Source organism: Mustela erminea, chromosome 20, assembly GCF_009829155.1.
Source record: "Mustela erminea isolate mMusErm1 chromosome 20, mMusErm1.Pri, whole genome shotgun sequence".
In the NCBI taxonomy this organism is placed as follows: Eukaryota; Metazoa; Chordata; class Mammalia; order Carnivora; family Mustelidae; genus Mustela; species Mustela erminea.
In genome coordinates this window covers 32,252,657-32,274,654 of record NC_045633.1, presented here as the reverse complement: position 1 = coordinate 32,274,654, position 21,998 = coordinate 32,252,657, and the positions used below count along the sequence as shown (strand labels likewise).

General features: G+C 61.2%; 2 protein-coding genes across 2 annotated transcripts; both read right to left on the bottom strand.

Moving 5' to 3' along the window:
* Window positions 1-3,435: 3,435 nt before the first annotated feature.
* Window positions 3,436-10,319, bottom strand: LOC116580731 (mucin-22-like). Its single transcript, XM_032327373.1, has 13 exons — window positions 10,272-10,319; window positions 9,341-9,462; window positions 8,967-9,222; window positions 6,792-6,905; window positions 6,699-6,705; window positions 6,239-6,613; window positions 5,583-5,589; window positions 4,905-5,163; window positions 4,610-4,662; window positions 4,350-4,545; window positions 4,172-4,224; window positions 3,678-4,053; window positions 3,436-3,495 (listed from the first exon to the last, which is right to left on the bottom strand). Exons 1-13 carry the CDS (start codon window positions 10,317-10,319, stop codon window positions 3,436-3,438), a joined length of 1,926 nt encoding a protein of 641 aa, XP_032183264.1.
* A 5,933-nt stretch (window positions 10,320-16,252) lies between these two features.
* Window positions 16,253-18,857, bottom strand: LOC116580730 (mucin-22-like). The gene is made up of 6 exons (XM_032327372.1): window positions 18,741-18,857; window positions 18,608-18,660; window positions 17,559-18,489; window positions 16,900-17,147; window positions 16,328-16,707; window positions 16,253-16,281 (listed from the first exon to the last, which is right to left on the bottom strand). Exons 1-6 carry the CDS (start codon window positions 18,855-18,857, stop codon window positions 16,253-16,255), a joined length of 1,758 nt encoding a protein of 585 aa, XP_032183263.1.
* Window positions 18,858-21,998: the final 3,141 nt, after the last annotated feature.

The following is a 21,998-nucleotide window of genomic DNA, read 5'->3' as shown; positions in this document are numbered from 1 at the left end:
TGTGGCGGATCCAGTGGTCATGGCGGTTCCTGTGGTGCCACTGGCAGTAGGGGTCATGGCGGTGGTGGTGGTTCCGGTGGTGCTACTGGCGGTGGTGGTCGGGGTGGTGTCGGTTCCCGTGGTGGTACTGGTGGTGGGTGTAGCTGTGGTGGCGTTTCCGGTGGTGGCAGTTCCCGTGGTGCTACTGGCGGTGGAGGTCAGGGTTGTGGCAGTTCCCGTGGTCATGGCGGTTCCCGTGGTGCTACTGGTTCCTGTGGTGCCACTGGCAGTAGGGATCATGGCGGTGGTGGTGGTTCCGGTGGTGCTACTGGCGGTGGTTGTCGGGGTGGTGGCGGTTCCCGTGGTGCTACTGGAGGTGGGGGTCGTGGTGGTGGCGTTTCCGGTGGTGGCGGTTCCCGTGGTGCTTCTGGCAGTGGAGGTCAGGGTTGTGGCGGTTTCGATGGTGGTGGCGGTTCCCGTGGTGCTTCTGGAGGTGGGGGTCGTGATGGTGGCGTTTCCGGTGGTGGCAGTTCCCGTGGTGCTACTGGCGGTGGCGGTCAGGGTTGTGGCGGTTCCCGTGGTCATGGCGGTTCCCGTGGTACTACTGGTTCCTGTGGTGCACTGGCAGTAGGGATCATGGCGGTGGTGGTGGTTCCGGTGGTGCTACTGGCGGTGGTTGTCGGGGTGGTGGCGGTTCCCATGGTGCTACTGGAGGTGGGGGTCGTGGTGGTGGCGTTTCCGGTGGTGGCGGTTCCCGTGGTGCTTCTGGCAGTGGAGGTCAGGGTTGTGGCGGTTTCGATGGTGGTGGCGGTTCCCGTGGTGCTTCTGGAGGTGGGGGTCGTGGTGGTGGCGTTTCCGGTTGCTGCGGTTCCCGTGGTGCTACTGGCGGTGGAGGTCAGGGTTGTGGCGGTTCCAGTGGTCATGGCGGTTCCTGTGGTGCTACTGGCAGTAGGGATCATGGCGGTGGTGGTGTTTCCGGTGGTGCTACTGGCCCTGGTGGTCGTGGTGGTGTCGGTTCCCGTGGTGCTACTGGTGGTGGGTGTAGTGGTGGTGGCGTTTCCGGTGGTGGCGGTTCCTGTGGTCCTACTGGCGGTAAAGGTCACGGTTGTGGCGGTTTCGGTGGTGGTGGCGGTTCCCGTGGTGCTTCTGGAGGTGGGGGTCGTGATGGTGGCGTTTCCGGTGGTGGCAGTTCCCGTGGTGCTACTGGCGGTGGCGGTCAGGGTTGTGGCGGTTCCCGTGGTCATGGCGGTTCCCGTGGTACTACTGGTTCCTGTGGTGCCACTGGCAGTAGGGATCATGGCGGTGGTGGTGGTTCCGGTGGTGCTACTGGCGGTGGTTGTCGGGGTGGTGGCGGTTCCCATGGTGCTACTGGAGGTGGGGGTCGTGGTGGTGGCGTTTCCGGTGGTGGCGGTTCCCGTGGTGCTTCTGGCAGTGGAGGTCAGGGTTGTGGCGGTTTCGATGGTGGTGGCGGTTCCCGTGGTGCTTCTGGAGGTGGGGGTCGTGGTGGTGGCGTTTCCGGTTGCTGCGGTTCCCGTGGTGCTACTGGCGGTGGAGGTCAGGGTTGTGGCGGTTCCAGTGGTCATGGCGGTTCCTGTGGTGCTACTGGCAGTAGGGATCATGGCGGTGGTGGTGTTTCCGGTGGTGCTACTGGCCCTGGTGGTCGTGGTGGTGTCGGTTCCCGTGGTGCTACTGGTGGTGGGTGTAGTGGTGGTGGCGTTTCCGGTGGTGGCGGTTCCTGTGGTCCTACTGGCGGTAAAGGTCACGGTTGTGGCTGTTTCGATGGTGGTGGCGGTTCCCGTGGTGCTTCTGGAGGTGGGGGTCGTGGTGGTGGCGTTTCGGGTTGCGGCGGTTCCCGTGGTGCTACTGGCTGTGGAGGTCCGGGTTGTGGCGGTTCCGATGGTGGTGGCGGTTCCCGTAGTGCTACTGGAGGTAGGGGTCGTGGTGGTGGCGTTTCCGGTGGTGGCAGTTCCTGTGGTCCTACTGGCGGTGGAGGTCAGGGTTGTGGCGGTTTCGATGGTGGTGGCGGTTCCCTTGGTGCTTCTGGAGGTGGGGGTCGTGGTGGTGGCGTTTCCGGTTGCTGCGGTTCCCGTGGTGCTACTGGCGGTGGAGGTCAGTGTTGTGGCGGTTCCAGTGGTCAGGGCGGTTCCTGTGGTGCCACTGGCAGTAGGGATCATGGCGGTGGTGGTGGTTCCGGTGGTGTTACTGGCCGTGGTGGTCGGGGTGGTGTCGGTTCCCGTGGTGCTTCTGGAGGTGGGGGTTGTGGTGTTGGCATTTCCAGTGGTGGCGGTTCCCGTGGTGCTACTGGCGGTGGAGGTCCGGGTTGTGGCGGTTCCGATGGTGGTGGCGGTTCCCGTGGTGCTACTGGAGGTGGGCGTCGTGGTGGTGGCGTTTCCGGTGGTGGCAGTTCCTGTGGTCCTACTGGCGGTGGAGGTCAGGGTTGTGGCGGTTTCGGTGGTGGTGGCGGTTCCCGTGGTGCTTCTGGAGGTGGGGGTCGTGGTGGTGGCATTTCCGGTTGCTGCGGTTCTCGTGGTGCTACTGGCGGTGGAGGTCAGTGTTGTGGCGGTTCCAGTGGTCAGGGCGGTTCCTGTGGTGCCACTGGCAGTAGGGGTCATGGCGGTGGTGGTGGTTCCGGTGGTGCTACTGGCGGTGGTGGTCGGGGTGGTGTCGGTTCCCGTGGTGCTACTGGTGGTGGGTGTAGTGGTGGTGGCGTTTCCAGTGGTGGCGGTTCCCGTGGTGCTACTGGCGGTGGAGGTACGGGTTGTGGCGGTTCCGGTGGTGGTGGCGGTTCCCGTAGTGCTACTGGAGGTAGGGGTCGTGGTGGTGGCGTTTCCGGTGGTGGCAGTTCCTGTGGTCCTACTGGCGGTGGAGGTCAGGGTTGTGGCGGTTTCGGTGGTGGTGGCGGTTCCCGTGGTGCTTCTGGAGGAGGGGGTCGTGGTGGTGGCGTTTCCGGTGGTGGCAGTTCCCGTGGTGCTACTGGCGGTGGAGGTCAGGGTTGTGGCGGTTCCCGTGGTCATGGCGGTTCCCGTGGTGCTACTGGTTCCTGTGGTGCTACTGGCAGTAGGGATCATGGCGGTGGTGGTGGTTCCGGTGGTGCTACTGGCGGTGGTGGTCGGGGTGGTGTCGGTTCCCGTGGCGCTACTGGTGGTGGGTGTAGTGGTGGTGGCGTTTCCAGTGGTGGCGGTTCCCTTGGTGCTACTGGCGGTGGAGGTCAGGGTTGTGGCGGTTCCAGTGGTCATGGCGGTTTTTGTGGTGCCACTGGCAGTAGGGATCATGGCGGTGGTGGTGGTTCCGGTGGTGCTACTGGCCCTGGTGGTCGGGGCGGTGTCGGTTCCCGTGGTGCTACTGGTGGTGGATGTAGTGGTGGTGGCGTTTCCAGTGGTGGCGGTTCCCGTGGTGCTACTGGCGGTGGAGGTCAGGGTTGTGGCTGTTTCGATGGTGGTGGCGGTTCCCGTGGTGCTACTGGCGGTGGAGGTCCAGGTTGTGGCGGTTCCGATGGTGGTGGCGGTTCGCGTAGTGCTACTGGAGGTAGGGGTCGTGGTGGTGGCGTTTCCGGTGGTGGCAGTTCCCGTGGTGCTACTGGCGGTGGAGGTCAGGGTTGTGGCGGTTTCGATGGTGGTGGCAGTTCCCGTGGTCCTTCTGGAGGTGGGGGTCGTGGTGGTGGCGTTTCCGGTGGTGGCAGTTCCCGTGGTGCTACTGGCGGTGGAGGTCAGGGTTGTGGCGGTTCCAGTGGTCATGGCGGTTCCTGTGGTGCCACTGGCAGTAGGGCTCATGGCGGTGGTGGTGGTTCCGGTGGTGCTACTGGCGGTGGTGGTCGGGGTGGTGGCGGTTCCCATGGTGCTACTGGAGGTGGAGGTCGTGGTGGTGGCGTTTCCAGTGGTGGCAGTTCCTGTCGTGCTACTGGCAGTGGAGGTCAGGGTTGTGGCGGTTCTGGTGGTGGTCGCGGTTCCCGTGGTGCTTCTGGAGGTGGGGGTCGTGGTGGTGGCGTTTCCGGTGGTGGCAGTTCCCGTGGTGCTACTGGCGGTGGAGGTCAGGGTTGTGGCGGTTTCGATGGTGGTGGCGGTTTCCGTGGTACGTCTGGAGGTGGGGGTCATGGTGGTGGCGTTTCCGGTGGTGGCAGTTCCCGTGGTGCTACTGGCGGTGGAGGTCAGGATTGTGGCGGTTCCGATGGTGGTGGCGGTTCCCGTAGTGCTACTGGAGGTAGGGGTCGTGGTGGTGGCGTTTCCGGTGGTGGCAGTTCCTGTGGTCCTACTGGCGGTGGAGGTCAGGGTTGTGGCGGTTTCGATGGTGGTGGCGGTTCCCGTGGTGCTTCTGGAGGTGGGGGTCGTGGTGGTGGCATTTCCGGTGGTGGCAGTTCCCGTGGTGCTACTGGCGGTGGAGGTCAGGGTTGTGGCGGTTCCAGTGGTCATGGTGGTTCCTGTGGTGCTACTGGCAGTCGGGATCATGGCGGTGGTGGTGGTTCCGGTGGTGCTACTGGCCGTCGTGGTCGGGGTGGTGTCGGTTCCCGTGGTGCTACTGGTGGTTGGTGTAGTGGTGGTGGCGTTTCTGGTGGTGGCGGTTCCCTTGGTGCTACTGGTGGAGGAGGTCAGGGTTGTGGCGGTTCCGGTGGTGGTGGCTGTTCCCGTAGTGCTACTGGAGGTGGGGGTCGTGGTGGTGGCGTTTCCGGTGGTGGCAGTTCCTATGGTGCTACTGGCGATGGAGGTCAGCGTTGTGGCGGTTCCGGTGGTGGTGGCGGTTCCCGTGGTGCTTCTGGAGGTGGGGGTCGTGGTGGTGGCGTTTCCGGTGGTGGCAGTTCCCGTGGTGCTACTGGCGGTGTAGGTCAGGGTTGTGGCGGTTTCGATGGTGGTGGCAGTTCCCGTGGTCCTTCTGGAGGTGGGGGTCGTGGTGGTGGCGTTTCCGGTGGTGGCAGTTCCCGTGGTGCTACTGGCGGTGGAGGTCAGGGTTGTGGCGGTTCCAGTGGTCATGGCGGTTCCTGTGGTGCCACTGGCAGTAGGGCTCATGGCGGTGGTGGTGGTTCCGGTGGTGCTACTGGCGGTGGTGGTCGGGGTGGTGGCGGTTCCCATGGTGCTACTGGAGGTGGAGGTCGTGGTGGTGGCGTTTCCAGTGGTGGCAGTTCCTGTCGTGCTACTGGCAGTGGAGGTCAGGGTTGTGGCGGTTCTGGTGGTGGTCGCGGTTCCCGTGGTGCTTCTGGAGGTGGGGGTCGTGGTGGTGGCGTTTCCGGTGGTGGCAGTTCCCGTGGTGCTACTGGCAGTGGGAGTCGGAGTGGTGGTGCTTCCGGTGGTGGTGGTGATTCCGGTGGTGCTACTGGCAGTGGGAGGCAGAGTGGTGGTGGTTCCTGTGGTGGTGGTGCTGGTGGTTTCTGTGGTGCTACTGGCAGTGGAAGTCGGAGTGGTGGTGGTTCCTGTGGTGGTGGTGGTTCCCGTGGTGCTACTGGCAGTGGGAGTCGGAGTGGTGGTGGTTCCTGTGGTGGTGGTGGTTCCCGTGCTGCTACTGGCTGTCAGAGTCGGAGTGGTGGTGGTTCCTGTGGTGGTGGTGCTGGTGGTTTCTGTGGTGCTACTGGCAGTGGGAGTCGGAGTGGTGGTTGTTCCTGATGTGGTGGTGGTTACCGTGGTGCTACCGGCAGTGGGAGTCGGAGTGGTGGTGGTTCCTGTGGTGGTGGTGGTTCCCGTGGTGCTACTGGCAGAGGGAGTCGGAGTGGTGGTGGTTCCTATGGCGGTGGTGGTTCCCGTGGTGCTAGTGGCAGTGGGAGTCGGAGTGGTGGTGCTTCTGGTGGTGGTGGTGGTTCCCGTGGTGCTACTGGCAGTGGGAGGCAGAGTGGTGGTCGTTCCTGTGGTGGTGGTGCTGGTGGTTTCTGTGGTGCTACTGGCAGTGGGAGTCGGAGTGGTGGTGGTTCCTGTGGTGGTGGGGCTGGTGGTTTCTGTGGTGCTACGGGCAGTGGGAGTCGGAGTGATGGTTGTTCCTGATGTGGTGGTGTTTACCGTGGTGCTACTGGCAGTGGTAGTCGGAGTGGTGGTGGTTCCTGTGGTGGTGGTGGTTCCTGTGGTGCTACTGGTAGTGAGAGTCGGAGTGGTGGTGCTTCCGGTGGTGGTGGTGGTTCCAGTGGTGCTACTGGCAGTGGGAGGCAGAGTGGTGGTGGTTCCTGTGGTGGTGGTGCTGGTGGTTTCTGTGGTGCTACTGGCAGTGGGAGTCGGAGTGGTGGTGGTTCCTGTGGTGGTGGTGGTTCCCGTAGTGCTAGTGGCAGTGGGAGTCGGAGTGGTGGTGCTTCCGGTGGTGCTGGTGGTTTCTGTGGTGCTACTGGCAGTGGGAGTTGAAGTGGTGGTGGTTCCTGTGGTGGTGGGGCTGGTGGTTTCAGTGGTGCTACTGGCAGTGGGAGTCGGAGTGATGGTTGTTCCTGATGTGGTGGTGTTTACCGTGGTGCTACTGGCAGTGGTAGTCGGAGTGGTGGTTGTTCCTGTGGTGGTGGTGGTTTCCGTGCTGCTACTGGCAGTGGGAGTCAGAGTGGTGGTGGTTCCTGTGGTGGTGGTGCTGGTGTTTTCTGCGGTGCTACTGGCCGTGGTGGTAGGAGTGGTGTTTGTTCCTGTGGTGGTGGTGGTTCCCGTGGTGCTACTGGCCGTGGGGGTCGGAGTGGTGGTGGTTCCTGTGGTGGTGGGGCTGGTGGTTTCTGTGGTGCTACTGGCAGTGGGAGTCGGAGTGATGGTTGTTCCTGATGTGGTGGTGTTTACCGTGGTGCTACTGGCAGTGGAAGTCGGAGTGGTGGTTGTTCCTGTGGTGGTGGTGGTTTCCGTGCTACTACTGGCAGTGGGAGTCAGAGTGGTGGTGGTTCCTGTGGTGGTGGTGCTGGTGGTTTCTGCGGTGCTACTGGCCGTGGTAGTAGGAGTGGTGGTGGTTCCTGTGGTGGTGGTGGTTCCCGTGGTGCTACTGGCAGTGGGGGTCGGAGTGGTGGTGGTTCCTGTGGTGGTGGTGGTTCCCGTGGTGCTACTGGCAGTGGGAATCGGAGTGGTGGTGGTTCCAGTTGTGATGGTTGTTCCCGTGGTGCTACTGGCAGTGGGAGATGGAGTGGTGGTGGTGCCTGTGGTGGTGGTGGTTCCTGTGGTGCTACTGGCAGTGGGAGTCGGAGTGATGGTTGTTCCTGATGTGGTGGTGGCTCCCGTGGTGCTGCTGGCAGTGGTAGTCGGAGTGGTGGTGATTCCAGTGGTCGTGGTGGTTCCCGTGGTGCTACTGGCAGTGGGAGTCAGAGTGGTGGTGATTTCTGATGTGGTGGTGGTTTCCGTGGTGCTACTGGCAGTGGGAGTCAGAGTGGTGGTGGTTCCTGTGGTCGTGGTGGTTCCCGTGGTGCTACTGGCAGTGGGAGTCAGAGTGGTGGTGCTTCCGGTGGAGGTGGTGGTTCCCGTGTTGCTACTGGCAGTGGGAGTCGGAGTCGTGGTGGTTCCTGTGGTGGTGGTGCTGGTGGTTCCCGTGGTGCTACTGGCAGTGGGAGTTGGAGTGGTGGTGCTTCCTGTGGTGGTGGTGGCTCCCGTGGTGCTGCTGGCAGTGGTAGTCGGAGTGGTGGTGATTCCAGTGGTCGTGGTGGTTCCCGTGGTGCTACTGGCAGCGGGAGTCAGAGTGGTGGTGCTTCCGGTGGAGGTGGTGGTTCCCGTGTTGCTACTGGCAGTGGGAGTCGGAGTGGTGGTGGTTCCTGTGGTCGTGGTGGTTCCCGTGGTGCTACTGGCTGTCGGAGTCGGAGTGGTGGTGGTTCCTGTGGTGGTGGTGGTTACCGTGGTGCTACTGGCAGTGGGAGTCGGAGTGGTGGTGGTTCCTGTGGTGGTGGTGGTTCCCGTGGTGCTACTGGCAGAGGGAGTCGGAGTGGTGGTGGTTCCAGTTGAGATGGTTGTTCCCGTGGTGCTACTGGCAGTGGGAGACGGAGTGCTGGTGGTTCCTGTGGTGGCGGTGGTTCCCGTGGTGCTACTGGCAGTGGGAGTCAGAGTGGTGGTGATTTCTGATGTGGTGGTGGTTTCCGTGGTGCTACTGGCAGTGGGAGTCGGAGTGGTGGTGGTTCCTGTGGTCGTGGTGGTTCCCGTGCTGCTACTGGCAGTGGGAGTCGGAGTGGTGGTGGTTCCTGTGGTGGTGGTGGTTCCCGTGGTGCTACTGGCAGAGGGAGTCGGAGTGGTGGTGTTTCCTGTGGTGGTCGTGGTTCCCGTGCTGCTACTGGCTGTCGGAGTCGGAGTCGTGGTGGTTCCTGTGGTGGTGGTGCTGGTGGTTTCTGTGGTGCTACTGGCCGTGGTAGTAGGAGTGGTGGTGCTTCCTGTGGTGATGGTGGCTCCCGTGGTGCTACTGGCATTGGGAGGCAGAGTGGTGGTGGTTCCTGTGGTGGTGGTGCTGGTGCTTTCTGTGGTTCTACTGGCAGTGGGAGTTGGAGTTGTGGTGGTTCCTGTGGTGGTGGGGCTGGTGGTGTCTGTGGTGCTACTGGCAGTGGGAGTCCGAGTGGTGGTTGTTCCTGTGGTGGTGGTGGTTCCCGTGGTGCTACTGGCAGAGGGAGTCGGAGTGATGGTGGTTCCTGTGGTGGTGGTGGTTCCCGTGGTGCTACTGGCAGTGGGAGTCGTAGTGGTGGTGGTTCCTGTGGTGGTGGTGCTGGTGGTTTCTGTGGTGCTACTGGCAGTGGGAGTCGGAGTGATGGTTGTTCCTGATGTGGTGGTGTTTACCGTGGTGCTACTGGCAGAGGGAGTCGGCGTGGTGGGGGTTCCTGTGGTGGTGGTGCTGGTGGTTTCTGTGGTGCTACCGGCAGTGGGAGTCGGAGTGGTGGTGGTGCCTGTGGTGGTGGCACTGATGGTTTCTGTGGTGCTACTGGCAGTGGGAGTCGGAGTGATGGTGGTTCCTGTGGTGGTGGTGGTTCCCGTGGTGCTACTGGCAGTGGGAGTCGGAGTGGTGGTGGTTCCTGTGGTGGTGGTGCTGATGGTTTCTGTGGTGCTACTGGCAGTGGGAGTCGGAGTGGTGGTGGTCTCTGATGTGGTGGTGGTTACCGTGGTGCTACTGGCAGTGGGAGTCAGAGTGGTGGTGCTTCCGGTGGAGGTGGTGGTTCCCGTGGTGCTACTGGCAGTGGGAGTCAGAGTGGTGGTGGTTCCTGTGGTCGTGGTGGTTCCCGTGGTGCTACTGGCAGTGGGAGTCGGAGTGGTGGTGGTCTCTGATGTGGTGGTGGTTACCGTGGTGCTACTGGCGGTGGTAGTCGGAGTGGTGGTGGTTCCTGTGGTGGTGGTGGTTCCCGTGCTGCGACTGGCTGTCGGAGTCAGAGTGTTGGTTGTTCCTGTGGTGGTGGTGGTTACCGTGGTGCTACTGGCAGTGGGAGTCGGAGTGGTGGTGGTTCCTGATGTGGTGTTGTTTACCGTGGTACTACTGGCAGTGGTAGTTGGAGTGGTGGTTGTTCCTGTGGTGGTGGTGGTTTCCGTGGTGCAACTGGCAGTGGTAGTTGGAGTGGTGGTTGTTCCTGTGGTGGTGGTGGTTTCCGTGGTGCAACTGGCAGTGGGAGTCAGAGTGGTGGTGGTTCCTGTGGTGGTGGTGCTGGTGGTTTCTGTGGTGCTACTGGCCGTGGTAGCAGGAGTGGTGGTGGTTCCTGTGGTGGTGGTGGTGGTGGTTCCCGTGGTGCTACTGGCAGTGGCATTCGGAGAGGTGGTGGTTCCTGTGGTGGTGGTGGTTGCCGTGGTGCTACTGGCAGTGGGAGTCGGAGTGGTGTTTGTTCCTGTGGTGGTGGTGGTTATCATGGTGCTACTAGCAGTGGTAGTCGGAGTAGTGTTGGTTCCTGATGTGGTGGTGGTTACCGTGGTGCTACTGGCAGTGGTAGTCGGAGTGGTGGTGGTTCCTGTGGTGGTGGTGGTTTCTGTTGTGCTACTGGCAGTAGGAGTCAGAGTGGTGGTGCTTCCAGTGGTGGTGATGGTTTCTGTGGTGCTATTGGCAGTGGGAGTCGGAGTAGCGGTGGTTCCTGATGTGTTGGTGGTTTTCGTGGTGCTACTGGCAGTGGGAGTCGGAGTGGTGGTGCTTCCGCTGGTGGTGGTGCTACTCGTGGTGCTACTGGCAGTGGGAGTCGGAGTGGTGGTGGTGCCTGTAGTTGTGGTGGTGGTGGTTTCTGTGGTGCTACTGGGTATGGGAGACGGAGTGGTGCTGGTTCCTGATGTGGTGGTTTTTACCGTGGTGCTACTGGCAGTGGTAGTCGGAGTGGTGGTTGTTCCTGTGGTGGTGGTGGTTTCCGTCGTGCTACTGGCAGTGGGAGTCAGAGTGGTGGTGGTTCCTGTGGTGATGGTGATGGTGGTTTCTGTGGTGCCACTGACCGTGGTAGTAGGAGTGGTGGTGGTGCCTGTGGTGGTGGTGGTGCCCATGGTGCTACTGGCAGTGGGTGTCGAAGTGGTGCTGGTTCCTGTGGTGGTGGTGGTTCCCGTGGTGCTACTGGCAGTGGGAGTCGGAGTGGCGGTGGTTCCTGATGTTGCGGTTTTTACCGTGGTGCTACTGGCCGTGGTAGTCGGAGTGGTGTTTGTTCCTGTGGTGGTGGTGGTTCCTGTGGTGCTACTGTCAGTGGGAGTCGGAGTGGTGGTGATTCCTGTGGTGGTGGTGCTGGTGGTGTCTGTGGTGCTACTGGCAGTGGGAGTCGGAGTGGTGGTGGTTCCTGCTGTGGTGGTGTTTACCGTGGTGCTACTGGCAGTGGTAGTCGGAACTGTGGTTGTTCCTGTGGTGGTGGTGGTTTCCGTGGTGCTACTAGCAGTGGGAGTCAGAGTGGTGGTGGTTCCTGTGGTGGTGGTGCTGGTGGTTTCTGTGGTACTACTGGCTGTGGAAGTAGGAGTGGTGGTGGTTCCTTTGGTGGTGGTGGTTCCCGTGGTGCTACTGGCAGTGGGAGTCGGAGTGGTGGTGGTTCCTGTGGTGGTGGTGGTTGCCGTGGTGCTCCTGGCGGTGAGGGTTGGGGTATTGGCGGTTCCGGTGGTGGTGGTGGTACCTGTGGTGCTAGTGGCAGTGGAGGTCACGGTTGTTGTTGCAGTTCCTGTGGTTCTACTGGTGATGGGTGTCGAGGTGGTGGTTGCGGTTTCCTTGGTGGTACTGGCGGTGGGTGTCGGGGTGGTGGCCGTTCCGGTGGTGGTGGCGATTTCCGTAGTGCTACTGGAGGTGGAGGTCGTGGTGGTGGCGTTTCCAGTGGCGGTGATTCCGGTGGTGCTACTGGCAGTGGTGGTCGGGGTGGTGTCGGTTCCCGTGGTCGTGGTGGTTCCCGTGGTGCTACTAGTGGTGGATGTAGTGGTGGTGGCGTTTCTGGTGGTGGCAGTTCCCGTGGTGCTACTGGCGGTGGAGGTCAGGGTTGTGGCGGTTTCGATGGTGGTGGCGGTTCCCGTGGTGCTTCTGGAGGTGGGGGTCGTGGTGGTGGCGTTTCCGGTTGCGGCGGTTCCCGTGGTGCGACTGGCGGTGGAGGTCAGTGTTGTGGCGGTTCCAGTGGTCATGGCAGTTCCTGTGGTGCTACTGGCAGTAGGGATCATGGCGGTAGTGGTGGTTCCGGTGGTGCTACTGGCCGTGGTGGTCGGGGTGGTGTCAGTTCCCGTGGTGCTACTGGTGGTGGGTGTAGTGGTGGTGGCGTTTCCAGTGGTGGTGGTTCCCGTAGTGCTACTGGAGGTAGGGGTCGTGGTGGTGGCGTTTCCGGTGGTGGCAGTTCCCGTGGTGCTACTGGCGGTGGAGGTCAGGGTTGTGGCGGTTTCGATGGTGGTGGCGGTTCCCGTGGTGCTTCTGGAGGTGGGGGTCGTGGTGGTGGCATTTCCGGTTGCGGCGGTTCCCGTGGTGCTACTGGCAGTGGAGGTCAGGGTTGTGGCGGTTCCAGTGGTCATGGCGGTTCCTGTGGTGCCACTGGCAGTAGGGCTCATGGCGGTGGTGGTTGTTCCGGTGGTGCTACTGGCCCTGGTGGTCGGAGTGGTGTCGGTTCCCGTGGTGCTACTGGTGGTGGATGTAGTGGTGGTGGCGTTTCCAGTGGTGGCGGTTCCCGTGGTGCTACTGGCGGTGGAGGTCCGGGTTGTGGCGGTTCCGATGGTGGTGGCGGTTCCCGTAGTGCTACTGGAGGTAGGGGTCGTGGTGGTGGCGTTTCCGGTGGTGGCAGTTCCCGTGGTCCTACTGGCGGTGGAGGTCAGTGTTGTGGCGGTTCCAGTGGTCATGGCGGTTCCTGTGGTGCCACTGGCAGTAGGGGTCATGGCGGTGGTGGTAGTTCCGGTGGTGCTACTGGCGGTGGTTGTCGGGGTGGTGGCGGTTCCCGTGGTGCTACTGGAGGTGGGGGTCGTGGTGGTGGCGTTTCCGGTGGTGGCGGTTCCCGTGGTGCTTCTGGCAGTGGAGGTCAGGGTTGTGGCGGTTTCGATGGTGCTGGCGGTTCCCGTGGTGCTTCTGGAGGTGGGGGTCGTGGTGGTGGCGTTTCCGGTGGTGGCAGTTCCCGTGGTGCTACTGGCGGTGGAGGTCAGGGTTGTGGCGGTTTCGATGGTGGTGGCGGTTCCCGTGGTGCTTCTGGAGGTGGGGGTCGTGGTGGTGGCGTTTCCGGTTGCTGCGGTTCCCGTGGTGCTACTGGCGGTGGAGGTCAGGGTTATGGCGGTTCCAGTGGTCATGGCGGTTCCTGTGGTGCTACTGGCAGTAGGGATCATGGCGGTGGTGGTGGTTCCGGTGGTGCTACTGGCCCTGGTGGTCGTGGTGGTGTCGGTTCCCGTGGTGCTACTGGTGGTGGGTGTAGTGGTGGTGGCGTTTCCGGTGGTGGCAGTTCCTGTGGTCCTACTGGCGGTGGAGGTCAGGGTTGTGGCGGTTTCGGTGGTGGTGGCGGTTCCCGTGGTGCTTCTGGAGGTGGGGGTCGTGGTGGTGGCGTTTCCGGTGGTGGCAGATCCCATGGTGCTACTGGCGGTGGAGGTCAGGGTTGTGGCTGTTTCGATGGTGGTGGCGGTTCCCGTGGTGCTTCTGGAGGTGGGGGTCGTGGTGGTGGCGTTTCCGGTTGCGGCGGTTCCCGTGGTGCTACTGGCGGTGGAGGTCCAGGTTGTGGCGGTTCCGATGGTGGTGGCGGTTCCCGTAGTGCTACTGGAGGTAGGGGTCGTGGTGGTGGCGTTTCCGGTGGTGGCAGTTCCTGTGGTCCTACTGGCGGTGGAGGTCAGGGTTGTGGCGGTTTCGATGGTGGTGGCGGTTCCCGTGGTGCTTCTGGAGGTGGGGGTCGTGGTGGTGGCATTTCCGGTGGTGGCAGTTCCCGTGGTGCTACTGGCGGTGGAGGTCAGTGTTGTGGCGGATCCAGTGGTCATGGCGGTTCCTGTGGTGCCACTGGCAGTAGGGGTCATGGCGGTGGTGGTGGTTCCGGTGGTGCTACTGGCGGTGGTGGTCGGGGTGGTGTCGGTTCCCGTGGTGGTACTGGTGGTGGGTGTAGCTGTGGTGGCGTTTCCGGTGGTGGCAGTTCCCGTGGTGCTACTGGCGGTGGAGGTCAGGGTTGTGGCAGTTCCCGTGGTCATGGCGGTTCCCGTGGTGCTACTGGTTCCTGTGGTGCCACTGGCAGTAGGGATCATGGCGGTGGTGGTGGTTCCGGTGGTGCTACTGGCGGTGGTTGTCGGGGTGGTGGCGGTTCCCGTGGTGCTACTGGAGGTGGGGGTCGTGGTGGTGGCGTTTCCGGTGGTGGCGGTTCCCGTGGTGCTTCTGGCAGTGGAGGTCAGGGTTGTGGCGGTTTCGATGGTGGTGGCGGTTCCCGTGGTGCTTCTGGAGGTGGGGGTCGTGATGGTGGCGTTTCCGGTGGTGGCAGTTCCCGTGGTGCTACTGGCGGTGGCGGTCAGGGTTGTGGCGGTTCCCGTGGTCATGGCGGTTCCCGTGGTACTACTGGTTCCTGTGGTGCCACTGGCAGTAGGGATCATGGCGGTGGTGGTGGTTCCGGTGGTGCTACTGGCGGTGGTTGTCGGGGTGGTGGCGGTTCCCATGGTGCTACTGGAGGTGGGGGTCGTGGTGGTGGCGTTTCCGGTGGTGGCGGTTCCCGTGGTGCTTCTGGCAGTGGAGGTCAGGGTTGTGGCGGTTTCGATGGTGGTGGCGGTTCCCGTGGTGCTTCTGGAGGTGGGGGTCGTGGTGGTGGCGTTTCCGGTTGCTGCGGTTCCCGTGGTGCTACTGGCGGTGGAGGTCAGGGTTGTGGCGGTTCCAGTGGTCATGGCGGTTCCTGTGGTGCTACTGGCAGTAGGGATCATGGCGGTGGTGGTGTTTCCGGTGGTGCTACTGGCCCTGGTGGTCGTGGTGGTGTCGGTTCCCGTGGTGCTACTGGTGGTGGGTGTAGTGGTGGTGGCGTTTCCGGTGGTGGCGGTTCCTGTGGTCCTACTGGCGGTAAAGGTCACGGTTGTGGCGGTTTCGGTGGTGGTGGCGGTTCCCGTGGTGCTTCTGGAGGTGGGGGTCGTGATGGTGGCGTTTCCGGTGGTGGCAGTTCCCGTGGTGCTACTGGCGGTGGCGGTCAGGGTTGTGGCGGTTCCCGTGGTCATGGCGGTTCCCGTGGTACTACTGGTTCCTGTGGTGCCACTGGCAGTAGGGATCATGGCGGTGGTGGTGGTTCCGGTGGTGCTACTGGCGGTGGTTGTCGGGGTGGTGGCGGTTCCCATGGTGCTACTGGAGGTGGGGGTCGTGGTGGTGGCGTTTCCGGTGGTGGCGGTTCCCGTGGTGCTTCTGGCAGTGGAGGTCAGGGTTGTGGCGGTTTCGATGGTGGTGGCGGTTCCCGTGGTGCTTCTGGAGGTGGGGGTCGTGGTGGTGGCGTTTCCGGTTGCTGCGGTTCCCGTGGTGCTACTGGCGGTGGAGGTCAGGGTTGTGGCGGTTCCAGTGGTCATGGCGGTTCCTGTGGTGCTACTGGCAGTAGGGATCATGGCGGTGGTGGTGTTTCCGGTGGTGCTACTGGCCCTGGTGGTCGTGGTGGTGTCGGTTCCCGTGGTGCTACTGGTGGTGGGTGTAGTGGTGGTGGCGTTTCCGGTGGTGGCGGTTCCTGTGGTCCTACTGGCGGTAAAGGTCACGGTTGTGGCTGTTTCGATGGTGGTGGCGGTTCCCGTGGTGCTTCTGGAGGTGGGGGTCGTGGTGGTGGCGTTTCGGGTTGCGGCGGTTCCCGTGGTGCTACTGGCTGTGGAGGTCCGGGTTGTGGCGGTTCCGATGGTGGTGGCGGTTCCCGTAGTGCTACTGGAGGTAGGGGTCGTGGTGGTGGCGTTTCCGGTGGTGGCAGTTCCTGTGGTCCTACTGGCGGTGGAGGTCAGGGTTGTGGCGGTTTCGATGGTGGTGGCGGTTCCCTTGGTGCTTCTGGAGGTGGGGGTCGTGGTGGTGGCGTTTCCGGTTGCTGCGGTTCCCGTGGTGCTACTGGCGGTGGAGGTCAGTGTTGTGGCGGTTCCAGTGGTCAGGGCGGTTCCTGTGGTGCCACTGGCAGTAGGGATCATGGCGGTGGTGGTGGTTCCGGTGGTGTTACTGGCCGTGGTGGTCGGGGTGGTGTCGGTTCCCGTGGTGCTTCTGGAGGTGGGGGTTGTGGTGTTGGCATTTCCAGTGGTGGCGGTTCCCGTGGTGCTACTGGCGGTGGAGGTCCGGGTTGTGGCGGTTCCGATGGTGGTGGCGGTTCCCGTGGTGCTACTGGAGGTGGGCGTCGTGGTGGTGGCGTTTCCGGTGGTGGCAGTTCCTGTGGTCCTACTGGCGGTGGAGGTCAGGGTTGTGGCGGTTTCGGTGGTGGTGGCGGTTCCCGTGGTGCTTCTGGAGGTGGGGGTCGTGGTGGTGGCATTTCCGGTTGCTGCGGTTCTCGTGGTGCTACTGGCGGTGGAGGTCAGTGTTGTGGCGGTTCCAGTGGTCAGGGCGGTTCCTGTGGTGCCACTGGCAGTAGGGGTCATGGCGGTGGTGGTGGTTCCGGTGGTGCTACTGGCGGTGGTGGTCGGGGTGGTGTCGGTTCCCGTGGTGCTACTGGTGGTGGGTGTAGTGGTGGTGGCGTTTCCAGTGGTGGCGGTTCCCGTGGTGCTACTGGCGGTGGAGGTACGGGTTGTGGCGGTTCCGGTGGTGGTGGCGGTTCCCGTAGTGCTACTGGAGGTAGGGGTCGTGGTGGTGGCGTTTCCGGTGGTGGCAGTTCCTGTGGTCCTACTGGCGGTGGAGGTCAGGGTTGTGGCGGTTTCGGTGGTGGTGGCGGTTCCCGTGGTGCTTCTGGAGGAGGGGGTCGTGGTGGTGGCGTTTCCGGTGGTGGCAGTTCCCGTGGTGCTACTGGCGGTGGAGGTCAGGGTTGTGGCGGTTCCCGTGGTCATGGCGGTTCCCGTGGTGCTACTGGTTCCTGTGGTGCTACTGGCAGTAGGGATCATGGCGGTGGTGGTGGTTCCGGTGGTGCTACTGGCGGTGGTGGTCGGGGTGGTGTCGGTTCCCGTGGCGCTACTGGTGGTGGGTGTAGTGGTGGTGGCGTTTCCAGTGGTGGCGGTTCCCTTGGTGCTACTGGCGGTGGAGGTCAGGGTTGTGGCGGTTCCAGTGGTCATGGCGGTTTTTGTGGTGCCACTGGCAGTAGGGATCATGGCGGTGGTGGTGGTTCCGGTGGTGCTACTGGCCCTGGTGGTCGGGGCGGTGTCGGTTCCCGTGGTGCTACTGGTGGTGGATGTAGTGGTGGTGGCGTTTCCAGTGGTGGCGGTTCCCGTGGTGCTACTGGCGGTGGAGGTCAGGGTTGTGGCTGTTTCGATGGTGGTGGCGGTTCCCGTGGTGCTACTGGCGGTGGAGGTCCAGGTTGTGGCGGTTCCGATGGTGGTGGCGGTTCGCGTAGTGCTACTGGAGGTAGGGGTCGTGGTGGTGGCGTTTCCGGTGGTGGCAGTTCCCGTGGTGCTACTGGCGGTGGAGGTCAGGGTTGTGGCGGTTTCGATGGTGGTGGCAGTTCCCGTGGTCCTTCTGGAGGTGGGGGTCGTGGTGGTGGCGTTTCCGGTGGTGGCAGTTCCCGTGGTGCTACTGGCGGTGGAGGTCAGGGTTGTGGCGGTTCCAGTGGTCATGGCGGTTCCTGTGGTGCCACTGGCAGTAGGGCTCATGGCGGTGGTGGTGGTTCCGGTGGTGCTACTGGCGGTGGTGGTCGGGGTGGTGGCGGTTCCCATGGTGCTACTGGAGGTGGAGGTCGTGGTGGTGGCGTTTCCAGTGGTGGCAGTTCCTGTCGTGCTACTGGCAGTGGAGGTCAGGGTTGTGGCGGTTCTGGTGGTGGTCGCGGTTCCCGTGGTGCTTCTGGAGGTGGGGGTCGTGGTGGTGGCGTTTCCGGTGGTGGCAGTTCCCGTGGTGCTACTGGCGGTGGAGGTCAGGGTTGTGGCGGTTTCGATGGTGGTGGCGGTTTCCGTGGTACGTCTGGAGGTGGGGGTCATGGTGGTGGCGTTTCCGGTGGTGGCAGTTCCCGTGGTGCTACTGGCGGTGGAGGTCAGGATTGTGGCGGTTCCGATGGTGGTGGCGGTTCCCGTAGTGCTACTGGAGGTAGGGGTCGTGGTGGTGGCGTTTCCGGTGGTGGCAGTTCCTGTGGTCCTACTGGCGGTGGAGGTCAGGGTTGTGGCGGTTTCGATGGTGGTGGCGGTTCCCGTGGTGCTTCTGGAGGTGGGGGTCGTGGTGGTGGCATTTCCGGTGGTGGCAGTTCCCGTGGTGCTACTGGCGGTGGAGGTCAGGGTTGTGGCGGTTCCAGTGGTCATGGTGGTTCCTGTGGTGCTACTGGCAGTCGGGATCATGGCGGTGGTGGTGGTTCCGGTGGTGCTACTGGCCGTCGTGGTCGGGGTGGTGTCGGTTCCCGTGGTGCTACTGGTGGTTGGTGTAGTGGTGGTGGCGTTTCTGGTGGTGGCGGTTCCCTTGGTGCTACTGGTGGAGGAGGTCAGGGTTGTGGCGGTTCCGGTGGTGGTGGCTGTTCCCGTAGTGCTACTGGAGGTGGGGGTCGTGGTGGTGGCGTTTCCGGTGGTGGCAGTTCCTATGGTGCTACTGGCGATGGAGGTCAGCGTTGTGGCGGTTCCGGTGGTGGTGGCGGTTCCCGTGGTGCTTCTGGAGGTGGGGGTCGTGGTGGTGGCGTTTCCGGTGGTGGCAGTTCCCGTGGTGCTACTGGCGGTGTAGGTCAGGGTTGTGGCGGTTTCGATGGTGGTGGCAGTTCCCGTGGTCCTTCTGGAGGTGGGGGTCGTGGTGGTGGCGTTTCCGGTGGTGGCAGTTCCCGTGGTGCTACTGGCGGTGGAGGTCAGGGTTGTGGCGGTTCCAGTGGTCATGGCGGTTCCTGTGGTGCCACTGGCAGTAGGGCTCATGGCGGTGGTGGTGGTTCCGGTGGTGCTACTGGCGGTGGTGGTCGGGGTGGTGGCGGTTCCCATGGTGCTACTGGAGGTGGAGGTCGTGGTGGTGGCGTTTCCAGTGGTGGCAGTTCCTGTCGTGCTACTGGCAGTGGAGGTCAGGGTTGTGGCGGTTCTGGTGGTGGTCGCGGTTCCCGTGGTGCTTCTGGAGGTGGGGGTCGTGGTGGTGGCGTTTCCGGTGGTGGCAGTTCCCGTGGTGCTACTGGCGGTGGAGGTCAGGGTTGTGGCGGTTTCGATGGTGGTGGCGGTTTCCGTGGTACGTCTGGAGGTGGGGGTCATGGTGGTGGCGTTTCCGGTGGTGGCAGTTCCCGTGGTGCTACTGGCGGTGGAGGTCAGGATTGTGGCGGTTCCGATGGTGGTGGCGGTTCCCGTAGTGCTACTGGAGGTAGGGGTCGTGGTGGTGGCGTTTCCGGTGGTGGCAGTTCCTGTGGTCCTACTGGCGGTGGAGGTCAGGGTTGTGGCGGTTTCGATGGTGGTGGCGGTTCCCGTGGTGCTTCTGGAGGTGGGGGTCGTGGTGGTGGCATTTCCGGTGGTGGCAGTTCCCGTGGTGCTACTGGCGGTGGAGGTCAGGGTTGTGGCGGTTCCAGTGGTCATGGTGGTTCCTGTGGTGCTACTGGCAGTCGGGATCATGGCGGTGGTGGTGGTTCCGGTGGTGCTACTGGCCATCGTGGTCGGGGTGGTGTCGGTTCCCGTGGTGCTACTGGTGGTGGGTGTAGTGGTGGTGGCGTTTCTGGTGGTGGCGGTTCCCTTGGTGCTACTGGTGGAGGAGGTCAGGGTTGTGGCGGTTCCGGTGGTGGTGGCTGTTCCCGTAGTGCTACTGGAGGTGCGGGTTGTGGTGGTGGCGTTTCCGGTGGTGGCAGTTCCTATGGTGCTACTGGCGATGGAGGTCAGCGTTGTGGCGGTTTCGGTGGTGGTGGCGGTTCCCGTGGTGCTTCTGGAGGTGGGGTTTGTGGTGGTGGCGTTTCCAGTGGCGGTGGTTCCGGTGGTGCTACTGGCGGTGGTGGTCGGGGTGGTGTCGGTTCCCGAGGTCGTGGCGGTTCCCGCGGTGCTACTGGCGGTGGCGGTCAGGGTTGTGGCGGTTTCGGTGGTGGTGGTGGTTCCCGTGGTGCTACTGGTGGTGGGTGTAGTGGTGGGTGCGTTTCCAGTGGTGGCTGTTCCTGTGGTGCTACTGGCGGTGGAGGTCAGCGTTGTGGCGGTTTCAGTGGTGGTGGAGGTTCCTGTGGTGCTCGTGGCCTTCGCGGTTCCGGTGGTGGTGGCGGTTCCCGTGGTGCTACTGGAGGTGGGGGTCGTGGAGGTGGCGTTTCTGGTGGTGGCGGTTCCCGGGGTGCTCCTGGAGGTGGGATCATCATTCCCTTCAGCTTGTCTTTTTGTTTTAATCGTGTTTCCTCTGTCGTCTTTATAGGACCCATGGAATGAAAAGTCTAAGGTGTTGGTGGCCTCTGAGGCTTTTTCCATTCCTTTTGCATGAAGGTCCTCCCTCTCCGCCCTCCAGGGCTGCTGTGCCTCTCCTGTATCATTGATTTTTTCTATCTGCTTGCACTGAGGGTCCCGGGGGTTCTCCTGTGACTCACACCCTCCTCCATCCCATACAGCCTTGTGTCCTTGGAGACCTGAATGACAGAAAGGGTAATTAGTCTCCTTGTTCGATAACTTTCCTTCCCTTTTGAGATCCTTCCTTCTCTGAAACCTCTGTGACCCCCCCCACTCCAGCCCCGTCTCTTGTGGAATGCACCATCTTGCTTGTTTCAAGATCTTGAGGTCAGGCAAGACGTAGGGGTTGGGGGGATGGAATATTTTGAGACAAAGGGACATCATGTTGTAGAGCAGTAGGAAATGGAGTTTTTGCCCAATTCAGGAGTCAGATTTCAAGAAATTAAGTGTGTCCATGTGACTGAGCCCTTCCAATGGAATGTGAGCACAACTGAGCATACCACTTCCAGGCCAGCCCAGAAACTTCTCATCGTGGCCCTCATTACTCTTCTAGCTGGAGGCCAATCGGAAGGAGGCCCAAGAGAAGAGGAAGCCTCAGGAAGAAGGAACCTAGGTCCCTGAGTCACCACATGAAGGAATATTACTTGCCAACCACGAACATCTGCCTCATTTTATTAAATGAGCAAGAAAACAATCTTTTTTGGTTGTGCAGTTACACATTTGGGGCATATCTGTTATAGCAAATACAAAATATCCTAATAATATGAGAAAGAGCCTCATTTAAGCTCTAGGAACGGATATACTTGCTCTCATTATCTTTAAGAAATGTAAACGTTTTGTATTAAATAATGCTTCACCCTTGTGATTTAAGATATTTGTAATGTTCAAGAGAATTTGGCCTAAGGTGCCAACCCTGTAGTTTCAATTTGTAACATAATTGAGTGATTCATTTAGACTTGTCATTTTACATTAAAATCTCACTAAGACTATAAACAATACAAAAACATTTAAGAGAAGCTAATATCGGGACGCCTGGGTGGCTCAGTGGGTTAAGCCGCTGCCTTCGGCTCAGGTCATGATCTCAGGGTCCTGGGATTGAGTCCCGCATCGGGTTCTCTGCTCAGTGGGGAGCCTGCTTCCTCCTCTCTCTCTGCCTGCTGCTCTGACTGCTTGTGATCTCTCTCTGTCAAATAAATAAATAAAATCTTTAAAAAAAAAAAAGAAGCTAATATCTACTGTTGGGGTCAATTAACATGTTTAACATGTTAAAACATGTTAAACTCCTAGGGCCTGCCTGGGCCTACTTAGCCGTAGTGATTCCATGTTGCCTGTAGACATTTTGTTGTCTAATAAATGCCTCAACAGTTATTGGTATCAGTCCCAGGTAACTGTTGCTAAAACACACACCTAAAACAAGGCCATTTTGTTGTTTAATAAACGCCTCAACAGTTACTAGTATCGGTTCCAGGTAACCGTTACTAAAACACACAGGTAGGAGATATCCAATCAGACAAAGCCACATATGTAGATGTCTGCGATTGTGCCCTATAAAAACTAGCCTGTAAGACCAAGGGGCATCACTCTCTTCGGAGGTGGCCCTGGCCGGTCAGTCTGACTTCTAGTGCTTGGCATAGAATAAGGCTTTGCATAACTTTGTCTCAGTCTCGGTCCTTTGATAACGGACCCAACACTACCACACAGATAATTACAATGTATTAGACTTGAAAGTTTGGGGGGAGTTTTAAAAAAATCTATATTTAATGTACTACATTTGTGGAATTTCTTCAATACTTGGAAAGGTTTCCTTATTAATCGAACCATGAAAGACTTTCAATAGGAAAAGTGATGTATTCATTTTATAAGTGTAACTTGAAAGGTTGAAAAGTGATTTAATCGGCCAAGTATGTAAAATGATTACGCACCAATCAAAGGTCGTTCTCAAAGTGATACACTTCTGCTTCTGGCCAAGAAGGAGTGTCAGGGATTGGAGTTCACGCTCCTCCCTGAGAACACACCCAGCCCCCAGATCACCACATCACCATACAAGAGACGAAATGATGGCTGTCAGTACGAAGGATGTCAGGCAACAGAGGACAGCGGTTCCCGAGAGGCACACGAGGAAACCAACAGGGGGAGCCCTGTGATGGCCCAGGCTTGCTGACGGCAGAGGGCTTCCAGGCAGAGGGCCCGGAGGGACAACCAGCTGGAGCCCAGCCCATCTCCTGGGCTGAGGAGATGCACATCAGTGTCTTGAGAGACCAAAGCAGCTGGAGTTCACAGGACAGACTGACTGGGGAGGCAGACTTGCACAGAGGGGCCCCTGGATATCCGCCACGCGCA

Bases quoted from the DNA above. Each gene is read 5' to 3' on its own strand.
- LOC116580731 (XM_032327373.1), bottom strand. From the start codon at position 10,319: ATGGGCACCACCACCACCACAGGCACCACCACCACTCCTACTACCACG. The intron at 4,225-4,349 runs GCCAGTAGCACC...CACCGCCAGTAG, and splicing joins CCACAACCCTGACCTCCACC to GACCACAGGAACTGCCACCA. The intron at 4,054-4,171 runs GTAGCACTACGG...CCCCACCTCCAG, and splicing joins CACCACGACCCCTACCTCCA to ACGTACCACGGAAACCGCCA.
- LOC116580730 (XM_032327372.1), bottom strand. From the start codon at position 18,857: ATGATCCCGACTGCCAGTAGCACCACAGGAACCACCATGACCACTGGA. The intron at 18,661-18,740 runs ACGACCCCCACC...CACCGCCAGTAG, and splicing joins CCACCGGAAATGCCACCACC to GACCACAGGAACTGCCACCA. The intron at 16,282-16,327 runs GTAGCGCCACGG...CACCGCCAGTAG, and splicing joins CACCACTACACCCACCACCA to CACCACCGGAACCACCACCA.